We start from the raw sequence: 23,934 nt of genomic DNA on the forward strand, positions 1-23,934 counted from the left end.
CAGGAAATAGTCTTCTTCAGATGTGAGGGACAGAGAAGTCTGCACAAGTCCTGTTCTGGTCCAAAGGGTGAAGCAGAGCATGGTCCCTGCTCTCCCCTGGCTCAGAAATAGATGGAGGAGAGCAGCTAGGAACACTGGCACTCATGGGCTGTTTGCTCTCTCACCACTTGTGAGGCTTTGAAGGGGAAAATTGCAAGGAGGGGTCATCAAGGAGGATATGCTGAGGGAAGGAGCTCTGGGGAGCATGGCTGCTGCTCATACTCAGCATCCACTCCCTGGGGAAGGGGTCATACTCTCCAACCTGGCATCCTCATTGCCTCCAGCCTTGCTTTAAATAAGATAACCAAAGTAAAACACGTTTGTGGTGCTAATGTAGAAACTCTCATCCCATGCAACAACAACTTTGCTTGCATCTTATTTTCTCCCTCCCTTACCTTTGCCTACACATGTCTCTCCTGTGGGCTGTAGAGGGACTGCACAGGGCAGCCTGAGCTGGCTGCTCTGTTCTTGTAGTGAAGATAATTGATAATATGAGCAAAGAAGGGAGGGTTTGTCCAGAAGGAGGAAGCTGGTTTGAGCAGAACTTGGTAAGCAATGTCACAGAGACTTGTTTCTGCAAACAGTAAATTATAGGCTAACACAACTCTGAGTTTCACAAAAATTTTATTGTGTTTTGGAGGAAATTGCATACAATCAATCAGGTTACTCCAACAGCAGGTAGTATGTTCCATGTGTGCAGTCTGGTATTTTTCTTGTCAGCTACTGAGCATAATTCTTAGCAGGATTTTATGTTCTAAAGAGTATCTAAAACTATCAGCATCCAAGGGGACATTTCTTCGTATTTGGGTTAATGGCATTTTTTGGAAAATTCCTAACTACCCTGAAATTAGGAAGAGGTATTGTTTGTAAAAATTCAATAATATCTCTGCATCATTTCCTAATAAGAGTATCTGAAAATATTCTCCATAGACAAAATGTACTGCCAGTGTCAGAGAACATTTTCTTCAACACAGAACTTTTTATTTGTTGTAATTTTTGTCATACATCACCATTTCAAATGTTTTTATGAACAACAACTGAGTGGAAAAATTTTTATTCTGAAAAAAAGATCTGGATTTACAAGAGAAAAGAAATGCGAATGGAGCTGCAATTGCTCTAACAAAGTACATATTAAAAAAAAACCCGATGGCTGAAGATTAATCATCTGATAGTGAGGAAAGTAACATTTAAGGAAGGAACACAGACATTGTGTTTATGAGTGCCAACTTCCATCTTCCATGTACCTCACCTTACTTCTGAGCCATGGCATCCTGCTCCCAGCCTTGTGCCAGCACAAGTTCCCTCTTGTTACATTGTGTTTCTGGGAGTTAAGGTGGCTTTTAGATGAAAAATAATGGGCTGAGTAATGTTTTGGCGACAAATGAGACCCCCCCACCTCTCTGGTTTAAAGTGTGGCAGCACAGGGCACTGCCAGCAGAGCGAGGGGACGTGGAGGCAGGAAGGAGAAGTTGCAGAAGTGCTATAAATTAGACTGCTGAAGACTTCCTCCCAAGTAATGGGCTTACTTTTTACTTTTCTGCACCAATATTTGGCCAATATTTTTTTTTCTCTGATATGAATGAAGTTTTCATTCATATTTATTTTCCATAGATAGAACTGCACTGAGAAGCAAATATGTTTTTTTGGGGTGTCCTTTTGCCCACAGCTATCTGCAATTTCCCCTCTAATTAAAACAAGAACTTCCATTCCAAATTACCTTCTTGTCTGTTACAGTCCGGGGATATCATCTATACAATTAATTATAGTCAGACTTAGCACTAAATTAGGAATTGGAAAAAAAATCCTATAAAAACAAAACAAATAGTCCATACTTCAAACATTAAAAAACAAAAGGAATCAAGGCTTTCCTTGATTTTGGATAGTCCGTAAATGTCTTGAGATAGTACCTGAAAGAAAATAAGCAAGACAGTGAACCTGCATAGAGGGAAACTGCACAGTTTCAATACAGATCAGCTGAGGAACCTTTCTTTGTTATCTCAGTGTGTTATTCTGCAAAAGAGCAGCTCAGAAACTATTTACACCAGTTATTTAATTAACTAATAGTAGTGTTAGTTCTAACAGGCCTAAAGTAAAAATTTTAGGAATTCAGAGCATATCTACTCCAAAAGATTGCAGAGGTTGCAGGGGAAACCTTAGGAAAGACTCACATTTATGAGGCTTTAGCAGGTTGAAAGCAGTGATGCAGCTCATATCAGATTAAAAGACTGTCAGGCCAGGGGCACTAGCTGACTGCCTGCCTTATACAAATAAGCCAGTACACCTCCTGTACATGGCATTAGATTTCAGTTCTATCCCAAATCCTGGCTCTGGTCCTCCCTGGCATTTTGCAAACTGCTTTCCAAGGGGAAGTAGCAGCATATGGCAAGGAACAGTTTGATACCTGTGATGGTGATAAGCACGTGGACCAATGCAGCAAAGAGTGAAAAAGGCAAAGGCGAAGGCTGGTAGGGACCAGGTTGCAATGGCAAAACCAAACCATTCCAGAATTTCTCCAAAGTAGTTGGCTCCAGAAACATAGGTGAACAGTCCTCCTGCAGCAACAGACAAAATATCTATTTTTTAAAGTCATTTCCTGCACATGGAAGGTTCTTGCACATAAAGTCAGCAGCAGAATATGTACCCTTTTTTATTCAGCCTGTGGCAGCAACCTAAATGCACTTCCCTGAAGCCAATGGAGCCATGCCAAAGAGGGATCTTGTTTGGAATTCTTGCATAAATGCAAGAATCAAGGGGGATTCTGACTCAGATGTTTCCAGCACTTTCACAATCATTTATTTTCATTTGAAAAATAACTTAAGAAATACCATTATGAGATTTAAATTATAATAATTAACATTAGTCAATTCTTTTCATGCCCTAAATATGTTTTGCAACTTCGCTATCTTTGGGGAATGCAAAATCTGGATATCAGGGTTTTGCAACATTTAAAAGAGGCTGGTAAATTTTGGAAGTGAGAAACTCTGGGAGAGACATATAACCATCCATAAGCCAGCAGAAGGAGTCAATACCAAGCCCAAGAAATTCTTGGATCTCCATTCATGTTGCTCTCCAGAGCTGGACATATCCTGGAAAGGCAATTCAGCATCTTGCATCCTTGCTGTTATTATTTTCCCCTAAAGTTAACACTTTGAATCCACTTTTTGCACAGTAAGAGGTCCACAACTACTTCTTTGCAGCTGCCTTTTGCAAAATTAAAATCCTCTTTCTGTGTCCACTTCAATCTTCTTAAAATTACCAGCCAATTTCCTAACTCTCTTCTCACAGTTCGTATTACCCAGATACTCTTGCTGCTTTCCTTGGACTGCCTGCAGCCAGCTCGCACCAGTCCCTGCAGCTTGGGGGGCACCGAGTACCTGCTCAGGATCAGCTTCTCTGCCATTATTGTCACTTTCCTGCAAATTCAGTCAGAAAACATTATTTATTCTGCTGCCCTACTTCCTTCAAGGAAGAGGGAATAAGAATATACCTTGGGGAATCTTGTATGTGACTTCTCCGGGTTTCCTCAGCTGGCGCAGAAGGAGATCACTGTGAATGTTGATTCCCATTCCCAGGAGAAATAAGAGGAGGCCTAAGAAAACAACAAGAAATGGATAAGAAAGACAGCTCTGACCTAGATATCCCTAGTCAAGCTCATGTGTGAGGTTTGTCTTTGCAGCAGACAGATAGGGGTAATAATGTGAGATGGGTGGATTCTTTTTCAAGCCAAAGATGCACTGCTACCATGAAGGCTGCAGAACAGGAGAAGCACAGGTGACTGGTGACACCAGAGCACTTTCAGCTGAACTTCCAGGTGACCATAGTCACCATTTATGGAATACTTAAGGGAGGACATGAAGTACCCCATGGCCACCACAGCTGTTGACAGCCAGCCACAGCTGTGCACATGACTGCAGAGTAAGCACTGAGCTGTAGATAGGTACCAATACCCTCATTTAACTGCTGAGGAAAGGGGAGCACAGAGACACAAACTTATCCAGCACATAATGGGAGCCAGGAAAGGAACCTACATCTCAGTACCTCTCAGTGAGGCTGCCTGGACAGAGCTATGGGTGAGGAAAGCAGGCATTTGCTGAAGGATGCTGACATTATCTGGCTAGAGTGATCCATTGACCAGACTCCATTTAACTGAAAAACCAGAGGCATTTGATTGAGGAAGTCTGCAGGTGACATGCCCTTGCCCTTCATTTTGTGACACATTGGACACTGAGAAAACCACCTTTGACAATGATGGGAAAGCAAGAAAATAAATCGTGTGTGCACTACAGTATATAGATAAAAAAATAAATGCTGATAAAACTTCAACATTTCCATTAGCAACAGAAAGTTGGTAAGAGTCTGTAGAGGAAGAATATACTGTTTATTTTTTTCCTTAATATTTCAAGTACTGCTAATGCCGATTTTCTTTTTTCTTTTTTTTTTTCAACATTAAATATATACTTTATTTGTAATGAAAATTAAGTGATATGGTGTTTTCTTTGCTGGATATGAGAGGTCATACTAAACAATGTCCATAATTTTTAGTATGTGATGCTATTTGAAAAGACTGGACTTGCATCCACGGTCTGAAGTAGTTCCTTTGTATGTACTTGTAGTATCCAAAACCTTTCCTCAGACCTCCGTGTTAATCCTTGTTTCTATGTTTACATTTAAAACAACTCTCTGTGCACTACCAAATCCGTAATGCCATCTAACTACTACTCTTGTTCAGTTATTCTCTGAGGGTGAAATTCAGCCAGGCTATTAAGTTACGGAATATAAAGGAATCGTATTAACATACAACCAGACTGTGCATGATCTCTAATCTTCCCCTGGGCCTTACATGACAAGAAAGAGTTCTTTGTCCCTCATTCATGCTGGGGGTTTGCCCTGCTTTTCTCTCTCACTCAGAATAGCTTCATCGAGTGCAAAGCTCCCTGGCAGGGAAAATAAAGCCCCAGCTTGCGCTCGCACACAGCCACTGCTGGGTGCACACTTCTGGCTGAGCAAGGGCACACCCCCATGCACCTGGGGCCTGAGATTGCATCTCCATGGCCCATAGCAGCAGGAGGCTCTGGAGTGATGTCAGTAAAACAAGGCTTGTGATTTGAGACTAACACATAACATTATATACTTTCAAAGGTGGCTGCCTAGCAGGAGAAAAAAAAAAAAAAAGTTACTGCACATTTACTTGTTTTATCTGGGCTAGCAAGCAGGTCTTATGCTGATTTCCATCACAACAGATTTGACTCACATGTTCACTGAAGATTAGGACATAATTCAAAATGCTTACAAATTGCTTGGAGATTAGATCTTGGGAATCCTGCAGCTGTAATTACCTGATGTAAATCTGATGTCGGTGCACCAATTGTTTGGGTATTCAGCGCAGTAAATCAGGTAGTACCCCTGGAGGAAGCCATTATAGATACAGAATAACATGCCAAAGAAAAGCAATTGCAGTGGGAAAGGTCTGCCTCTAGTGAAGAAAGGGTAAATAAATGTCCTAAGGTAGATAAGAAAAAAAAGTCAGCACATTGCTCATGATAACATTGTATTTGCAATTTCTCTGCTGTAGGGAGAAAAACTTGAACAAAGCACAAAGTAGAAAATAGGTCAATAAAGACAAAAAAATTTGAAAATATCTATAACAATATAAGATCAGTAATTTATTTGGAATATGAAATCCTACAGATACACATTTTTTTCTGGTCCTTCAGGACTGCACCCAAGGTGGGAAGTTAGAAAGCTCATCCAGATTCACTGATGCTTTGCGAACGTCTCAGTACCTTTCTCTAGACTTGTTAGTGAAAATGAGGAATTAGTGCCCACAAACTGCATTTTCATTTCAAGACTTGATTTAATGCTCCAGTGGGCCAAGCAAGGATTGGTTGCTGCCGAGGGATATGGGTACATGATGTTCAGACATCGGTGATGTTTGTGAAGGGCAGCACCAGCTGCGATACTGATTCTCCAAACAAGGATTACTGTGCCATGAGCATCAAGCATTGTGGAGGAGCTTTGTTATGGAGAAGACATTCCTGATCCCTGAGAGCTTTAACCCACGGTGGCAGATGGGCTTGGAGGCAGTGTTGAGACCCCTCTGGCTCTCTCACCCAGGCAGTATACAGCCCAAGATGTAATCCACCTTCCCAGCCTCCCCCACTTCACTCAGAAAGAGACCCCCATGCATCTCTAACACACAGCAGCTCTGTCCTGCTCCCCTTGTCCCTGCCTCCCCTCCATGCTTTCAAGCTTTTGTTTAAAACAAGAAGAGCTACAGCCATTAAGTTTAATATACTAAACACTAAGATTTCTATGCAGCTACAGCATCTAGGGCTTTCTTAGACAACAGCCATGGTCACAGTAGCATTAACATCTGTATGAGAAAATAATTGGTACTTGTATAGTTTCAATTTATATGTATGTTTTCTTCAGGTGGGAGTATCCCCCTTGACACTTCAGGAAATCCATATCATCTCTGTGAGAGTGAAACAAAGAAGCTATATTCATTTTTAGTAAGTATTTTCTTGCCTGGCCAATTCTGCAAGTAGAAAAATCTACACTCTGAATTTCTTTTCTTTTGCCCTCTTGGGTTTTGCATAGTGCTCATCATACCAGTATATAAGCATTGCTGGTAAGTAATTCACATCCCATGGTGCAAGTGTCAACTTAAGCAAGCTAAGGCATAAAATCTCATAGTATTATAAATCTAGATTAAATCATACTATGTCTGGAAGTGAATAAGCAGAGTACAAGCAGCAGCATGTTAATGTATTCACTGCTTTCCAAAGCAAGACAGATTTCCAGCAATTAAGGCAGCTGTGATGCAGAAGTGTTAAATATTTTTAAAGAAGGAGAAATGTAAGACATATGGAAAATATTCTTCAGATAGTGGTACCACATTTGTCATATTTATTACAGATTGGGAAAGAATGCTCTTTGGAGTAATGCTACCAATAATTACTGATCTTGCCCTTTGGGAATGTGATGCTGGATTTATGAGTAAGCAAGGCCAGTTTTAGCATTCTGATCTGCTGTTGAAGTCATATTGACAAATTTGACCTGAATAGTTATGAGAAAAAGTGTGAAACTTGCAAATGCAGGCTTGAAGACAGCAAATTGTATAGAAGAACTAATTTTGTATAAACCACACAAAATTAGTTTACGAGGTGCATTTATACAGTAGATTCAAGTAGGACTGGCACTGCTTTGTCCTTTGCCTGAACCAGTCAGGTTTAAGTGTCTCTGAGTTTTGACAGCTCATGCAAACAGAAGTTTATCAGGTCCCAGAAAAACTGATTATTTCCATGCTTCTTCCTGGTGCTGCTGTTGCTGTAGAGGTTATAAGCCCTTGAAAGATGATTTGTCCTGCAGTAAGAGGAGGCCACAAACCTCTCTGCCATGGAGGGCACACAAGACAGAAAGTATCTGCGTGCAAATAAAAGTACAATGGCAAGGGAGCCAGGAGGCATCAACTTTATTTGTCGAGGTAGTAAAATCCTGGCATCACTGCAATCCTGCCTCATAGCAGTTTGGATTTTATCCAAGAATCTTTGTTGTGGAACAAATTCTCCAAGGAAATCTCCGTGGGTCTGTTAAACCAGAGGCCAGATTCAGTTCTCTGTATGAAATTGTACTACAGGGCTAGTTGAGGGTGCACAAACTATTCCTGATGAGATTTGAAAAAGCAACAGAGATAAAGCAGGGACATTTAATAGCTTTAGATATTCCATGGAAGAGTCTGTAGCTCTGCTGGAATTATTTTGCAGTGTGAAAATCAAATGGGGCCTGAAGACCACCATTACAGAATAACTGAACAAATCTGACCTTTTGGTTTTAGTCCAATGACAAATCTGACCTTTTACATTTGGTGCAGTATTGATGACTAATTCATTACTCCTTTATTATCTTTACCAGCCACAGGCACTGCATCTGACTAAACTATTGCCAACAGCTTCTTTTCAATGAATAAATAATGCATTATTCATTTTCTTCCCCATCATCAAAAGAACAGGTTTTGAAGAGAAAATCATTTGACATTGCATCAAATTTTGTCTTGTCAAAACTGGCCTTGCTTAGTCCAGCTTCTTGAAAACTCCAAAGATTCCCACCTAAACTCAGGGAAAGTATAGGTTTGCTCTTCTTTCCACAGAAGGTGGAAATCTTTTCACAAATGTTACCATAATCCACTAAGAGTAGATTGTCAGTCCTCCAACATGTTGTCAGTCAGAGATGTTTATGCTTCTGCTGTGTTTTCTCCTCTCTGGGGCCTAGATGCAGCATTTCAGACAGTAACAGCTCATTTGTCACCCTGGAAGCACAAGGTGTTTCATGCCTGGGGCCAAGAATTAAGGACACCTGGTTCCCTCCAAGCCTGTGGGCCACCAGCCTCCTGCTGTGTCTGCCCTTATATGCCTCTGCCATCAGGTCTTCTTCTGCATCTAACCAGGGTGTATAAAGGACTAGTGTGGGAGTCCAGGGCTTCCCTCTGGCTGCCCTGGAAGGCCTGGGACCCTGGCAGGGAGTCAGGAACCCCCCTGTACAGAGCCCCGAGAGACACTGTCTCTGATCTCTGTCCATGGAAAAGAGTTTTCAATCTTACAGGATGAATTACAAGCTCCAGGGCCGATGAAGGATTCTGGCAGGAGCAGATTAATCTTTCTGGGGCAAGAGATAGAGGCACACATCTGATCAAGGGATGGGAGAAGCACTAAGGAAGCCCTGAGACACATGGCACCATAACTGGGTTTCAAGGAGTTCTTGAGAAGCAAGGTAATGGGAAAGAGAAAGTCTGGTTGGGATTGAATTAATCCAAAGACATCAGAAACACAGTAGAATTCAGTGGGAAAATGAGAAGAGACTTGTAAGAAACTGCCATACTGAACCATGGGAACTGCTGCACTTATATTGAGGTTTAATAAGAATACAATTATTTCAGATAAGAAATAACACACAGTATTAGAAAACAATTTATTTAGGAGAGCTGAATAGATGTGACCAACAGTTGTCCTGATACTAAAAGGAAGTTAGTTTGAATGCAGGCAGATTTCTGTTAAATGTAATTACAGAAAAAACACTGAAGTAAAGAGCTAAGTAGGACTGAGAGAGGGAGGATAATTAGAAATTACAGACAAAGGCAGAGTCTTTAATAAAGAGAAGACAAAGATTTGGAATTAATATTTATTCTTATGTTTCAGGGGATAAATTATATTCCATTGAAGAGAGGCAGAAGGTAGCATCTGCTGAGGACAATTCACCACCATTTAGTGCATTTTGTTTTGAATGATCTGGCATTGGCTTCTGCCAAGACAGAGTGCTGACTGTGAAGGACCTCTGCTCTAATCCAGCATGATACCTTGAGGGTTTCATAATGTCTCATGACTCATCTAACATTTTATACAAACTGAACATCTGAAAGATGATCAACTCCTTAGAATAGATGAGCAGTTGCTGAACACCAGCATTTATAAGTAAAGCTGCAGAGTGATACTTGCTGTGCCAGGAAGGCTGACACCATGGATAACAGCACTTGCAGGACAGTCAAAAGAACCAGCAACTGCACTTGACTTGTGGTCACAGAGCTAAAAACAGACTTCAGGTTGAAACCTTGGTGACAGGTCAGAAAAGCTTAGTTTCTTACAACTGCCTTTGAAGGGGGGGGGGGGGGGGGAGAGGGGGTGTTATAGGAAAAATATTAAAAATATTTTCAAAAGCATGAGTATCTGATGGAAAAGGCTAAAAAATGGTGCTTCTGTATCATTGTCAATCATTGAAGGAAAAAAAAAAGCCATGATTCATTTAACCTTGGACAAATTTAAGGAATCTGAGCTATGTAATACTCAGTTCCAACATTATAAATACCTGAACTAGTCATTGTGACAAGCTAGAACTAGTCAGTAATGCCTCATTGATTGATATAAATTGTTAGCATGCTGTGCATTTAGCAAAGTAAGAAGGATAAATACAGTTTATAGATAAAGCTTAGTCCTCTTCACATTGCATACAGATATTATTAAATGTGCTATATTTAATAAAATATAGGTGTTTGGAAAATAAATTAGGAAAAAGGAAAGGAATAAGGCCTTAAAAAGTGTATTTGGTTTTAATTAGTAGAGAAGAATTTTGTAGGCTTGACTCCAAGGCAAAAATTTTTGCTCTTCTAAATTCACTGTAACAGTGGCCAGGTTTCAAAAGTGTTTTGAAATTTTGTTTATAAATTACTTCATTACTCCTCTTGGTTTTCTTCCATTATTTCAGAAAATAATGCTGGTTTGGTGCACTATCAAGCTGCCTCAGCAAGTCACAATCCATCAGCAAATTACACTCAGTATACATTTATACCAGCATATTTGTTTCTTAAATGTTTCTATTTCAGTATAAACACCAAACAGGTTTGAAATATTCTTAATTTAAAATCTTATGTTATTTTCATTTGCAATTACCCAGCTACTTCTTTTTTTTTCCATCTTTGTTTGTATTGTGGAAAGGAGATCAGAATGAGAGCTGAACTAAACAAAGGGAAGAATAGATTGACTGTCCTTAACGAAAGGCAACTGAAACAACAGCCAGATTAACCAGATATTAATATCTTTCTCACCACCCCTTGTCAAATTTGGCATATTCATCAGAAAGATGGGGATTTTTTTAAAAGTACTTTTCTCTTTCATAGCCAAAGAAGGTGAAGTGGAGCTAATAGAGCAAAGGGAATATGTCCCCTGTACAGATCTCTACTGAACTCAGTACCATACCCTACAAACTCGTAGTTTGTCCTCAGATACTACACAGCCAATTCAGTGGAGTGCAGAATGTGCAGCCTGATGGACTCCTTGTCTGAGCAGTAATATTTGTAACAACCTCTTTGACTCAGAGTCCTGTGCGTCTGTAACAGCAGGGAACAGGACTCATTTCCATATGCAACTCAGGTAACCCTATTTTCATGAAGTAGGTTTGTTGAGTGAAGGAATTGACATAAATTGGACATATTATAGGAAAGGGATAGTAGGAGCAGGCTATGTCTTGCGTCTTGACCTTAGATTTTTTTACAGTATCACATGTCAACCTTTTAAGTAACTTGGAGTTTCCTGATTTAGAGGATGTTAGGTGGCTGCAAAACTGAAAAATTATATCAAGGAATAGTTCACAATAGTTTACTATCAAACTAGAAAGATCTTTTGAGGGAGGTTCTGCAAAAGACTCTTCTGGTACTACTCAGGAGTTTTTTCATTAATATCATGCCTCTGGGGATAAAAATCTTTGCAATGTTTGTGGCTGACATGGCTTTGAGAGATGCTGAGCACACCAAGAATGAAGACCAGAGTCTAGAATAGTCTTGAAATATTTGTTTGATAGTTTTAAAACAGTTTATTTAATTCAAGAAAGACAATGGCAAAATACTACACTTAGTTAAGACCAAATGTAAAAGACAAGCTGAAAAAAGGACTGGACAGGAGAGGGCATGCTGGTAGGTGGCAAACTGAGCATAAGACAGTGAGGTCAGGCTATTGTGAAAAAGAAATGTTAAAATGTGTTGTGGGAATGGGCATGTTATTGAAACACCTGAGGTAATCTTTCCCCTTTGCATGGTGCTAGGAACTCCATTTAAGTGGGAACTAAAATGATACTCTGTCCAGCTCTCTATAAAAGACAAAGTGGAAGCAGCCCAAAGCCAAACAGCTGTGGTCTAGGAAGTGTGATGTGAGGAAAGACTGAAGGACTCAAGACTCTTTAAAGTAACTAATAGAAAACCAGTGGAAGACATCATAACAATCTGCAAATGTATAAAAAGCTCCTGAAAAGAAGAAAGGAGTCAAGCATTCTCCTTGTCTACTGGGAACACAGTAAGAAGCAACATGCCTGAACAGGTGTATATGCAGCTTAGATATTAGGGAAAGACAATGAAGCATTGGAACATACTAGGAATCTCAATAAGCAGCAGACTAGACAAATGTCCATCAGGAATGAGAAGAAAATTTGAGAACTGTATATGGCCAGGAACTGCCTGCAAATGGGAACATAGTGCTATTTTAGTCAGAGAGAGGCTCTGATGGATTCAGCAACAGGCCAGCTATCACAGTTGAAACCCTAATTAAATTTGGTCCAGATTTGTACTTTCATGGGGATTAGAGGACAGGATGACTTGTATGGGGATTAAAGTTCAGCTTGACTAGATGGATTGTAGTGATGACAAATCTGCAGATCTCACAGTGCTTCATGATTATCTCTACTACTTGATAGTATCTAAAGGGCAACAGTACTTAGAGGTTATGAGAATATTTGTTGGTTTATGTAAGCAATAGTGTGTCAAAGCCTTAGCCAGCCAAAGGTATCTCCCTCTTTCCTTCTTCAGAAATAACTAATTGGTATTTATGAAAATAGATCACTTTGTTCCCATTGCTAAACTGTGGGAATCTGCCAAAAGTGTGAAATACATGCCAGAGTAACTTAATCAGACACTATGCTGTGCACTTCAAAAAGTTCTCTGCTCCACTGGAGCAGAGTTCTAAGAGTTCACATAGGTTGAGATCATGAGCAGAACAGAAGGATGAGTACATAAAAACTGGCACAAAATGCACAGTACTGTGCTCTTATGACTGCACTTATCAGATAAAGTGTCATTATTTTCCATAAATTGCCCATGTGGGCCTGAGAAATGACCAAAGGAAGACAGACAATTGGTAATCTATCCTTAATCAACATTAAATCTTGGCCAGATTATATTCAGCCAACATACTCAACCTCTATGACCTCATGGTCAGATCCTGAGTTTGTGCTTACATTAAAATAATCAGAGGACTTAGAAGCCTCTTTTTTTTTTCCCTAAGGCAAAACTGCTATGGGCTGATTCTGAGTCACAATCGTCTCTGTTTCCTTGCAAAATATGTCAAAATATTTCCTAACACTTAAAGCTGCTGAGTGAATCACTCAGCACAGTGTCAGCATCATCTCCTGATACCTGGATATTGCCCTCTCACTTCATGACCTTTTCCGTCCCATTTCTTCTCACTCCTGCCCCACTACTGCCCCAGCTGTTGTTAACAACTCTCCTGCTGATCCCTTCCTGTGCTCTTTCAGCTGACATTTCTGTCTCTTCCCACCTTGTAGCCCTGACTGTAAACCTCACAGTGATTTTTATTTCTCTGCATTCAAGACATGTTGTATTTTTCCTAATCCATGTTCCTACTTCTTCCCTGTTGATTATCCTAGCAGCCAGAAAAGCCTTGCTCTGTCCCTACAATGCCAGCCTAGAGCGTACTTGGCTGGATTGCAGGCTTGTGTGCTGTGGTCCTGCTTACAGCCTGAGATGAAGCAGAGGAACAAACTCTAAAAATGTTAGCTGATGACCTTTATGTTTGAACAGATACAAACCCACTTCTCAGACAACTCCGCCAAGTCTCAATTGCTTTCCCTAGGAAGAGTCAGAGACATGTCTCATTTTAGTAACCTTAATCTGGGCCAAGTTTTAAAATGCCTTAATAGTTCTGGTTTGTTTTAAAAACAACAAGTTCTAAAAAAAAGCAAATGGGCAAAAAACCCTCAATGACATAATGCAAGTACTTTTCTTCCTCTGTTTAATTCCTCAACATTTCTTCCTCTCCTGTTCTCAGGAGCAGCAGAAGTTTAATCGATGTCTATGCATTGTCCTACCCCAGATGTGTGACAGGAGTCGCTGGAAGGTTTGCTTAGGACCACACTGTCTGGAGGTGTTTGCATGTGCATCTCTAGCAGGAGACCATACTAATGTGACTGTACCTCTTCGGATAGCACAGCTCACTTATTCAGAGCTCTCTGTAGCCTTCCTGCCCACGCTGAATGATGGCATCATTACCTAGATCAAGGAGCTTTGGCTTTGCAGTAAAGTCACCCAGCCCATCTTTACCAGTGCATCAAAGAGCTGCAGGTCATCACCCTGCCTCAGGATCTGCTTCAGCAGAGTCTTGCCCGGGACCTGATGTGTTCCTTAGCATCTCCCTGAGGCAAACCCTCTTTCTCTAGCAGATAACACATCTCTTTAAAGACAACCTTGATAAGGTGGCATTTTCCAAAGCAATTTCTGGGAGGCAGTCTTCCAGCATGGCAGGTGTTGGATTAAGTTGGTGAACTCTAGCACTGTTGTAAGGAAAATGGTATCTCATACCTGGCTAAAGCTGACAGTGGATGTTGCTACTCTATTATATGTTTATAAAGGGCAGTTAGTAAGGAGGAAATAAAACCCAGCTTCCTTCAAACAGGGCCTTTTTTAATTGTTGTTGAAGGTCACATTTGGATACACCTTCTTAGGAATGATGAACTTTCTTCCCATCCCTAGGTCTTAATACAGTAGCAACTGGTGTTTCAAAAGTTCACAGCTAGGTAGAATTTAGCTGATTCTTAAAATAAATTTGGACCTGCAGAAGAATTTGCTATTTTTTCTTCTTATGAGTTGCCTTTTCCCATTTCCCTACGTGGAACATTTTAACTCAGTTTTAATTGGGGGTTTTTTGTTGGGTTTTATACCAAAATAATCCCATTGCTATTGTAACAATGAGATGTTGGAAAAATAATTAGAATGTCAGCTGAGTGGTCAGCAAAGAGTAAAAGAGCTCTTACATTTAAATGGGTGTAGATGTACATGAATTTAATTATTTGACCAAATTCAGTAAGGATCATCCTACTGATCAATTCACCTGCCACATTTAAATCAATTTCTGGACAAAGAAGAACACCTGTGAGATGTATAAATTAAGAATTAACTCTTAATTTAAGTTTGAAAGTCTTTCTTTATCATAACCCTTCTTGACCAAAATTAATTTTGAAGGAGATACCAAGAATATAATTTACACCAAGGGAAATATGTGATGTCTGGGATAGACACTGACTTATATCATACTACTAGGAGGTTATTTCACTATTTTATTTTTCTTAATGGAGCTCCATAAAACTGGAAAATTACCTAATTATACTGGCTTTTGAGTACACAAAGGAGGTATTAAAGTGTGTCCTTTTGTTAAACAATATTTGTTGGCTTAGTATGAAAGTCCTACCTCCTCTTTAACGGCTGCCTCTACTATGGTAAGAAATAAAAAAAAAATTAGATTTGTGGATCTTGAAGGGGCAAGATCCATCACAAATTTCCCACTGGGCATATGGAATGGACCTTAACACTTTTCTCTTGGTTTTTATTTCCTACTTAAAAGAATAGCCCAAATAATGGACTACTGCAGACATGATTAAAACAAATAATTTTCTTCTTCAGTAAAAACATTATTTTCAAGTAAAAACATTTACAGAAACTCCTATATATAATTTAATTTTTTTCCTGTCTCTGTTTTAGTATAACCCTTTATAACTCTGCTTTTCTGATATCAGCACTGGCAATGTGGTGATGCAAATCCAGATCTTTACCAGATCCTTGCCAATCTTATCAAAGTCTGGTGAGGTTTGGAGCTCAGATTGTTATTGTCCTATCAGGATTTAAGCTCACAGGGTAGCAAGTGCTTTAAGTTCCTCGGTGGGCTCAAGTCTCACACAGGTGAGATCAGAGCAACCTTTCTGTGCCTTGGTGATGTCCTGGTGGCTGGGACTCAGGTGTCTGCCCTGGAACTGCAGTTTGGATATTTCACTGCAGACCAGCTGGACTGACACCCACTGAGTCATTTTGTAATTAACAGCAACACTGAAGTCTCAAAGCAGGTATGAATACTCCTTTAGTGCATTTAAAGCTGCCTGGTAATGACAAAACAGCACAAGTGAATTAGCATCTGATATAAAGATACTCCTAAGAGGCATGTTGTCTTGAAAGGTGAAAAAGTATAAAAGTCTTAAGTTATCTCTGCAGAAAATCTTCCAGACCAAGAGACAAAAGGAAAAATCAAATGAGTACAATTTGGGTTGGGCAAAACCAATAGGTTTCTGTAGTGCTAGCCCACTTTCCATTGGAAAGGGAGTGTATAGATAGGATTCTTTGTGCAAATTGTTAGGAAGGCAATCAGAGAGTATTCTGTTTTGACAACAGAATTAGAAAGGTATTTCATAATACTAGAGAAGACTGCAAGGAAGCCAACTCCACACCAGCACTGGGTACATGAGCATTTTACAATTCTGAGGCAAAGCATATGAAGACATGCTTTTGTTGGTTATTAATACATTAATTTGAGGAACCTGAAAAAAAACCAGCATTGAATTCAGTATTTTTGTGGAAGAGAAGAGATTATATATTAGCATTACTGTAATGCACTGAGATGCTTGGGGAGCAAGGAATACATAGAAGAGACAGAGCAAATGGCCAGTCTTTATTAGGGATATTGCTGACAGATCTAAAATTACTGCCAAGGCCAAACAGCAGGAGAGAGGATGCAAATGTGCTACTGTGTAGCTGGTGAAGGCTAAACAGAATCTGGTCAGCATCTATTCCAAAGCATCAAGATGAAGGAAAAGAGTACAGGATTTGTTACTTGTCAAATACCTGCAGATTGTGGATTGGCAGATTAATTATACAGGTTTCAAGTGGCTAATAATATAAATGTCTTTAGTTATTGACACTTAATAATGGTAACTTTCTAAGGCCAAAGGATAAAATAACTATTTCTGTGGGGGAAAAAAAATAATCTCTGGATTAGATCTATTGGACCTGGTGGTTATTATCTGGTCTGGTAATAGTCAGTACTAGCAAGAAGAGTACCACTTAAATATATAAATATCTTTCAAACTTAATCTAATTTCTGTTTATCCACTTCATGTTTCAAAAAGCATAACTAAAACTCTGTATGAACTAATATGGAATACCTCTAAAAATTATGAGCAAATTAATTTATAAACAACTTACTCATTTGGAGCCTCCATACTTCAGCATTTCTCTGGAGGCTTGAGCTGCTTTTCTCACTGATGACAAGTAGGTATTCCTACCTGAAAAAAGGACCAGTACAGATGTGTCCACAGCACCTGCCTGACAAACCAGGCAGTACAGGCTCTACAGGGAGGCACTGCATTCTGCAGAGCCAGGGGAGAGCAAGAACCTTTTTCTTTCTCCTCCCAGCTTAGTTCCAGAGAGAGGGAAACTGGCCAAAAGAAGTGTTAAAAACTTATGTGAGGATGCAGTTTTCAAATGCTCCTCATTTCCAATTCTCTTTCCACAAAATTCTGCATTTCCTGATCTCTTTAGAAATATAGCAAATATAGCAAATATAGAAAATATAGAAAATCAATTACAGATGCACCAAACAGGTCACCTCCAATCAGAGGAATCTGGGGATCCAGCTGCATCTCAAAGAGCAGCCTTACTTAATGTCTCCAGATTCACTTCAGTGCACTTCAGAAATGAAAACAGCAGTTTGGTTTGTTAATGTATTAACAGAATAAAATGGAAAACAAAGATTTTACTTCATTGAAAACAAAGTTGCAAGAGAAGAAAAAAATTAAGTAAATGTAATTCTAGGTGGTCTTTGAAACTGAAACATCTCTTTAAATTGCTTGTGCCCCAGCTATTAAGGGCAGCACAGTCTTTTGCATCACTCTGTCTTTTGCATTTGCCTGCAGCACAGGCAGATGCATCACTCTGTCTTTTACACCTCTGCCTTCAGGATTATCTTTGTAAGTCAGTGGGACAAGGCCTTCCCTGCTGCCATTGCACATGGTGGTGTCACCTCTGCTCCCTCACCACTCTGTTTTCCTCACTGGCAAGAGAAATGCAATATTAAGATTTATATGGGATTGAATTGCAAATGTTTCCTCTCATTGCATTATGTTTCCCACCTTTGTTTTTTGAAGCTGGACTGCAAAATGGAAATGCAGCAAATGGGTTTCTCCTCACCACCTGAGGGCTTCCACAGGTCCTCCCAGCACAGCCCCTCCAGCAGGAAACGGGTACTACATATTATATATTATAAACTATGTTTCAAAGTAAAATACTTTGTAAATCATTTATCACAAGAAGTGTTCCTGTATGAACATCTTACACCACTCATCATTTTCAGCTCATGACCAGCTTTCCACAGAGATTGCATATACAGATGGCAGACTTGACAGTCACTTCTTTTTTCACTTTCTTCTTCCTTTTCTCTGCCTTCCCTCCCCATCACTTTTGGAGGCCCCTGAAACCACAGAACCTACCCTATGAAAGTAAAGATGCTATGAGCTTACTGAAAACAGACATAAAAACTCAGATTTAGATTTTTTCAGATTCCCAATAATTCAAATTTTAAGAATGCCATCTTTTGCACCGGAGAGCATTTGAATTTGATGAAACTCACGCCATGTTGTATTAATAAAATGCACATTGAGACACAAAGAGCTGGCCAACTAAGGAGAGCAGCCAAAGAGGCCAGGGCTGGGATTCCTTCCTTCCTTCTCCTCCCCTCAGCAGCAGCAGCAGTCTGCCTTCATCCCTTCCTGAAAGCCACAAAGAGAGAGGCTGCTGCCTAGTGGTGGCAGATAAAGGCAGAAAGTGTTCTGCTGTCATGGATGGAGGAGAGGTCTTCTGGCTCCATCCACTTCCCTCCTGAATCCACTCAGACAGAAATCCAGAATCCACTCTGTTCTGGGCAGCACTAGGGGAGGGCTGGCTCTCTGGCCAGTAGTCAATAGCCAGGTGACCATCTCCTTTCTCTGTCAGGAGTGGGCTGGATGGGGCATAGCACTGCCAGAAGTGATTCACAGGACTCCAGCAGGCAAGCAGAGAGGTCCTCTGAAGTCCTTGTCAGTGAGGCACCAGCAGCGTTAACCCAGTTTCCAGAACAGTATTAGGGTGGTCCCTTCAACACTCCAGCATATTCCTCAAGAGCCTGACAATAAATACAAAATTACCACTGATTAAGCTGGCCCATGGCACGAATTCTAGACAAGCAGTGAATACAAATGTGGGCAGGACAGCATTTCTGAGCAGTGTGCCCATATAAAAAAGTTATTTTACAATTAAGGAAATAGAGTGATATAAACAAAAACCACTCGTAAGAAGTGATAGATTCTAACCTTGGTTGCAATCCAGGTTACACCAGCTCCAGAGTGTTCTAAGTAGCCTGGAAAAATAGGATGTGCCTCTATGACTCCAAACAGAAAAGCACTCTTCCAATCTGTAAACATCAGAGTAGGATGGGGGAACAGGAGAGTAATGTTCTCACTAGGCATGCTACTACAGCTCTGGCACTGTATTATATATCACACACTGATGTCTTCATTTTAAAATGGATATAGAAGAAAAGGAGAGGGGAAAAAAAGCCACAGAAATTATCTGAGGACTGAGAGGGGAAACAAAAGTGTTGCATTGAGGATCTGCTGTGTTTCAGTGATATTATAAATCTAGTTTGCGATACTTCAGTTCAAATAAAAAAATATTGTAGCTATTTGACAACATGTCCAAAAGCAGGACAAGTTAACTATGGTGGCTTAAATGTGTTCCTAAACTTATGAAAAGGTAATTTTATCCTGACCAACTTCATGTCGGATGAAATATCGTATGTCTGCACTATAACACCGTGTCAGATCAGGTAATGCCTGTTCCCCTATATCTGGCATAAATCCACCACAAGCCCGTAAATTCAGCATAAATACCACATCATGTGTGGTAATTAATGCACCAGAAATATGATAATGTCCTCCTATATCATCTGGATCAAACTGATGCTGACAGAGAACTTGACAGCTCTGTAACAAACAAATGGAAACATGATCCAGTACCGTGTAAGTGATATCATGGTAAGAGAATACTGAAGGACACTAGGGAGTGCTTTACATTAGCACAGGGTGGATAGAAGGAGCAAGACCCACTAGGAGAAAAATCAAGACCACTCAAATTTAAGCAAGACATTTTAAACATGTTTAAGTAAGGGTAAAAGAATTCAGAAGATAACACTACCAAAGAAAAGACTTTGGCAAACATCCATCATTTAAAAAATGATGGATTTTTCATTTTCAGGGGTCTTCAGGTCAAGACTTGAAGTCACACTGAAATATGTGCTTCAATTCTAAAAGAAGTTACCAGAGCAACGCAGCTGGCTAGAACATAAAGGAAGGTAGAATAGCTAATCACAGCAGTCTTTTGAAAGTCTGTGTTTCTCCATTATGGACTATAATGTCCTTCTGAGCATACCTCTAATGAAAACTTCCCTTCCTCATGTATGTTTGCTATAGTAGATGAGACAAGATTAGGAATTATAAAAGCTCTCCTGTGGAGAGAAAAAAGTCACTAAATTATGCAACAATGTACAAAGAAACTGTTTCATACAAGCACAGAGGAATGCTTAAGTACAGATACCAGATGATCAGTATGAAAAGGAGGAGTGGATTAACAAAAATACCTTCATAATTAAGAGTGGAATACCTTTATTTCAAAATTTTAAAGTCAGAAAATGCAGTAGGCTACACCCATTAGGAAAATGCAATTTTATTATTGATTGATTTAATGCTTTACTCATTATTGTTGCAGTGAAGTTTAACCACAGAAGTATTTTAAACTGTTGTTAGATTATTCCAAGTAAAGATAATAAAATGAAAAAACAAACAAACAAACAAACAAAAAAAATTCAAGCTAGATCCTGACTGTTATGTCAAATTACTGAACCTCTTTTCTAACACTGTATGGCAATGGAATGTTCTAATGCAGTGTCACCAGTGCCCCTTGGTAATATGATTTATTCAGCATCATTTTATAGGCAAACAGCCATAATATGAAAGTGCACATAATATGTAAGTGCACTTCTTTCCACCCTTTTTTCATCTCTGCAATAAGACAGCTTGCCCATCAGCACTGTCACCAGGATGTGGTGGCACCCAGCATGAAACAGGGAAGCTTAATTTCCCATGAGGTACTACCTAGAAAATCCAAAAGCTACAGTTGGGCTTAGACTGGAACTGATTCTGGATGACAAAACCTGGGAACGCCCAGTGGTCAGGGATATCTCCTCCATCGCTGTTGTCTTCCTCCAAGGACTGAGTAAAACCATTCTTTTAGTTAAAGGCTTAATCCACACTACAGTTATTGTGTCACTTACTGATTGCTAAGAATTTGACCCAGCCTTCAGAGGGTCCAAGGACTAAAAAGTCTAGGTAGCAAAAAAGTCTGGAAAAGAAGAAAGCTGCAGAAATTCTTTTTAACTGTAAGATATGCTACAGTCTAAAATATTCTCTGTAACAACAAATTACTCTACCTGCTAGAAATTGTAGATAACAATTATCTGCACTGATTGTTAAAACTTTCATGTTATCAAGAAGGCTCTAAGCATAAACCATGTGCCCATAGGTCATTCCACCAAGGATCCCTCAAAGAACCTGCCTGTATTATAGTATTGTCAAGCAAAACCCAGAAAAACATCTATTTTGTGATTTTTCTGCTCTTTTACATAACAGCAGAGTATTACTATTTAATACAACATTTCAAATATTAATTGATTCAGCAGATGGCTTGTGTGAGAAGGGGCTGCAGCCTGTGAGAATAATATTGGAGTAACATGCTGTGTTAGAAAGAAAAGCTTTATACAGACTTGGTTGAAGTGAGGGCTTTTACTTTTACAGGAGAATAAGTATATTCTAGCAACAGACAAGAAGATCCCTAAACTGTCTGGCAAATAAAACATATGAAAACACAGTGGCTTTGCATAAGTCCAGCAGTAAATTTGGAAAAGAAGCTACAGAGTCAATAGATGTGTGCATACTGGTAGGGTAACATTTCTTTCAGTTGTCTAGCAGTGTTCATTGATAGTTGTTTTTCTCAAACAATCAGAAGTTCTTGATAACAGAATGCATTACACTAAATTCTGTATAACTACATATAATCAATTCATCTAGTTTTCTGGAAGCCAAATATGTTATGGGTTTGTCCTCCAGCTGACTCCTGCAGTAAAGACAATGGGAGTGATAACAAATACGTCTAAAATAGTGCTAGCATCATAAACCATTCTGTGTTTTAAATTTCTGCAGAACAGCCTTGAGTTTCTATCCCTAAACTATCTATAGGGATACTGGATTTTCAATATATTAATTTTGGCTGAGTAGCAAATAATAATTGCTGGCCAAATATTACAGGAATGTTTTCTACTTCTATGAAGCAAACTATAAAAACAGATATAGGAATGGTGGTGGAAAACGGCAAATCAAGTCAAGTTTTTCCTCAGAAGTTACATTGCTCTTTACTACATAATGGCACAACATTTTCATATGCACTTGCCACTTGTGAATAAAAGCCATTTTTTCCCATATACAGAAAACCAAAATTCAACTTTCTCACGAAAGAACTCCACAGAAAATGGAAGTGGAGCAGAAGATGGATTCTGGTGATATTCTCCAGAACCAAGATCCACTGACTTCAGAACTGGGTGACAGTTGTAGAGCTATGTCTCTTCAAAGTTATCACCAACACGAGATAGAAACTCTACTATTTATTGAGCTCCTGATCAGTAAATACAGAATTAATTAGAGTCACAGCATTCGTTGACTCTGAGAAGATCAGGTTTCTAAAAAGAAAATATATGAAAAGAAAAAAAAAAAAAAAAACAAAAAAAAACCAAAACATAAATTGGTACTTCGCTAGTAGAGCGGGAATGACGAATCGAGCGCAAAGAAGCAACTTTGGTGCCGCGGCACCGCCCGGCCGCAGCGCCCGTGCTCGCCCCGCGCGGTGGGCAGAGCCGTGCGCTCCCGGCGCTCCGTGGATTTGCTCCCGGCCATCCTCGCGCGTGTTCCCACGGCTCTGCGTTCGGCGGCCGCTGCTGCTCCCGTCGCCGCACACGCGGCGCTTCTCCTGCCCGCAACAATCGCTTCCTATGTACCTTTACAAAATACTTGGATGAGTTTGATTCAAACCTTTGTTTCAACTTAGCGAAACCTCCTTTTTTACTTTTTTTTTTCTTTTTTTTTTCTTTTTTCTTTTTCTTTTTTTTTTTTTTTTTTTTTTCTCTCCCCCTAAGAGAACAATTCAAAGCATCCATCCTCTCCCCGGCTTCAAGCACCCGAGCACCACCTGCTCCTTCCCCTGCCGGCCGAACCGGGACAGAGATGCCCACCCGGCCGGTTCCTACGCTTCGAGCGGAGTCCGGGGCGCGGATGGCCAGCCGGACTCAGGACGGAGCGATGCTGCCAGCCAGGACCTGCCCCGGCCGCACCGCCCGCCCGGCTCCGGCCGCGCCCGTTCCCGTATCTTCCCTTGGTTTGGTTTCCCGAGCCGTGCCCGGCGGCGGTACCTGTAGAAGTAGTGCCAGCAGAAGAGGCAGCAGAGAAGGCGGCAGCCGAGCGGCTCGAGGCGGGGCGGGCTGCGCAGCGCCAGCAGCAGTGCGGGCACCAGGAAGGAGGGCAGCTCCTGCAGGAACCAGGCGCAGCGCGCCGGCAGCCGGCCCCGCGGCGGGCACGGCCGCTCCTCGTGCTTCCCGTAGCGGGACGGCACCCGCAGGTGCAGCGAGAGCTGCAGCAGCGCCAGCGCGCCCAGCAGCGAGCTCAGCGCCAGCACCAGCCCGGGGAGGCACTGCATGCTCGGGGGCGGGCGGGGGCAAGCAGCCCTCGGCCAGCGCCAGCCCCGGCCTTATTAGAGCCGCGGCCGTCACCCCGCCCCGCCGCGCTGCCTCCCGGCACCCAGGATCGTCACAGGGCGCAGCCCCTCATGCCGGGGCGGGCGAGGCGCCCCGACCCGCCCGGAGGGGAGCTGACCCTCTCCGTCCCTCCCTCTCGTCCCATCTAGAGAGGAGATGTCCCCCTCCATCCGTCTCTCCCGCCCCGCCCGGAGGGGAACTGTCCCCCTCTATCCCCGCCATCCATCCCGCCCGGAAGGTAGCAATTCCCTGTCCCTCAGTCTCTCTCTCTCGCCCCTTCCCTCCCGTCCCCCCGCATTATCGGGGTCCGCGCCGGACCCTCCCGCCGCCGGTCCGGTCCGTCCCGGGAGTGAGGGAGGGCCGGGGCGGCGAGGCGGCGCGGTCGGCACGGAGAGGAGGCGAGGCGAGGCGC

General features: G+C 41.2%; 1 protein-coding gene across 1 annotated transcript; it reads right to left on the minus strand.

Moving 5' to 3' along the window:
* Nucleotides 1-646: 646 nt before the first annotated feature.
* SRD5A2 (steroid 5 alpha-reductase 2) lies at nt 647-23,622 on the minus strand. The gene is made up of 5 exons (XM_021545466.2): nt 23,181-23,622; nt 5,376-5,539; nt 3,527-3,628; nt 2,441-2,591; nt 647-1,946 (listed from the first exon to the last, which is right to left on the minus strand). The coding sequence occupies exons 1-5, from the start codon at nt 23,462-23,464 to the stop codon at nt 1,880-1,882; spliced, it is 768 nt and encodes a 255-aa protein (XP_021401141.1). The 5' UTR covers nt 23,465-23,622; the 3' UTR covers nt 647-1,879.
* Between the last annotated feature and the right edge of the window lie 312 nt (nt 23,623-23,934).

The sequence above is a fragment of the Lonchura striata genome, chromosome 3 (genome assembly GCF_046129695.1).
Source record: "Lonchura striata isolate bLonStr1 chromosome 3, bLonStr1.mat, whole genome shotgun sequence".
Classification (NCBI taxonomy): Eukaryota; Metazoa; Chordata; class Aves; order Passeriformes; family Estrildidae; genus Lonchura; species Lonchura striata.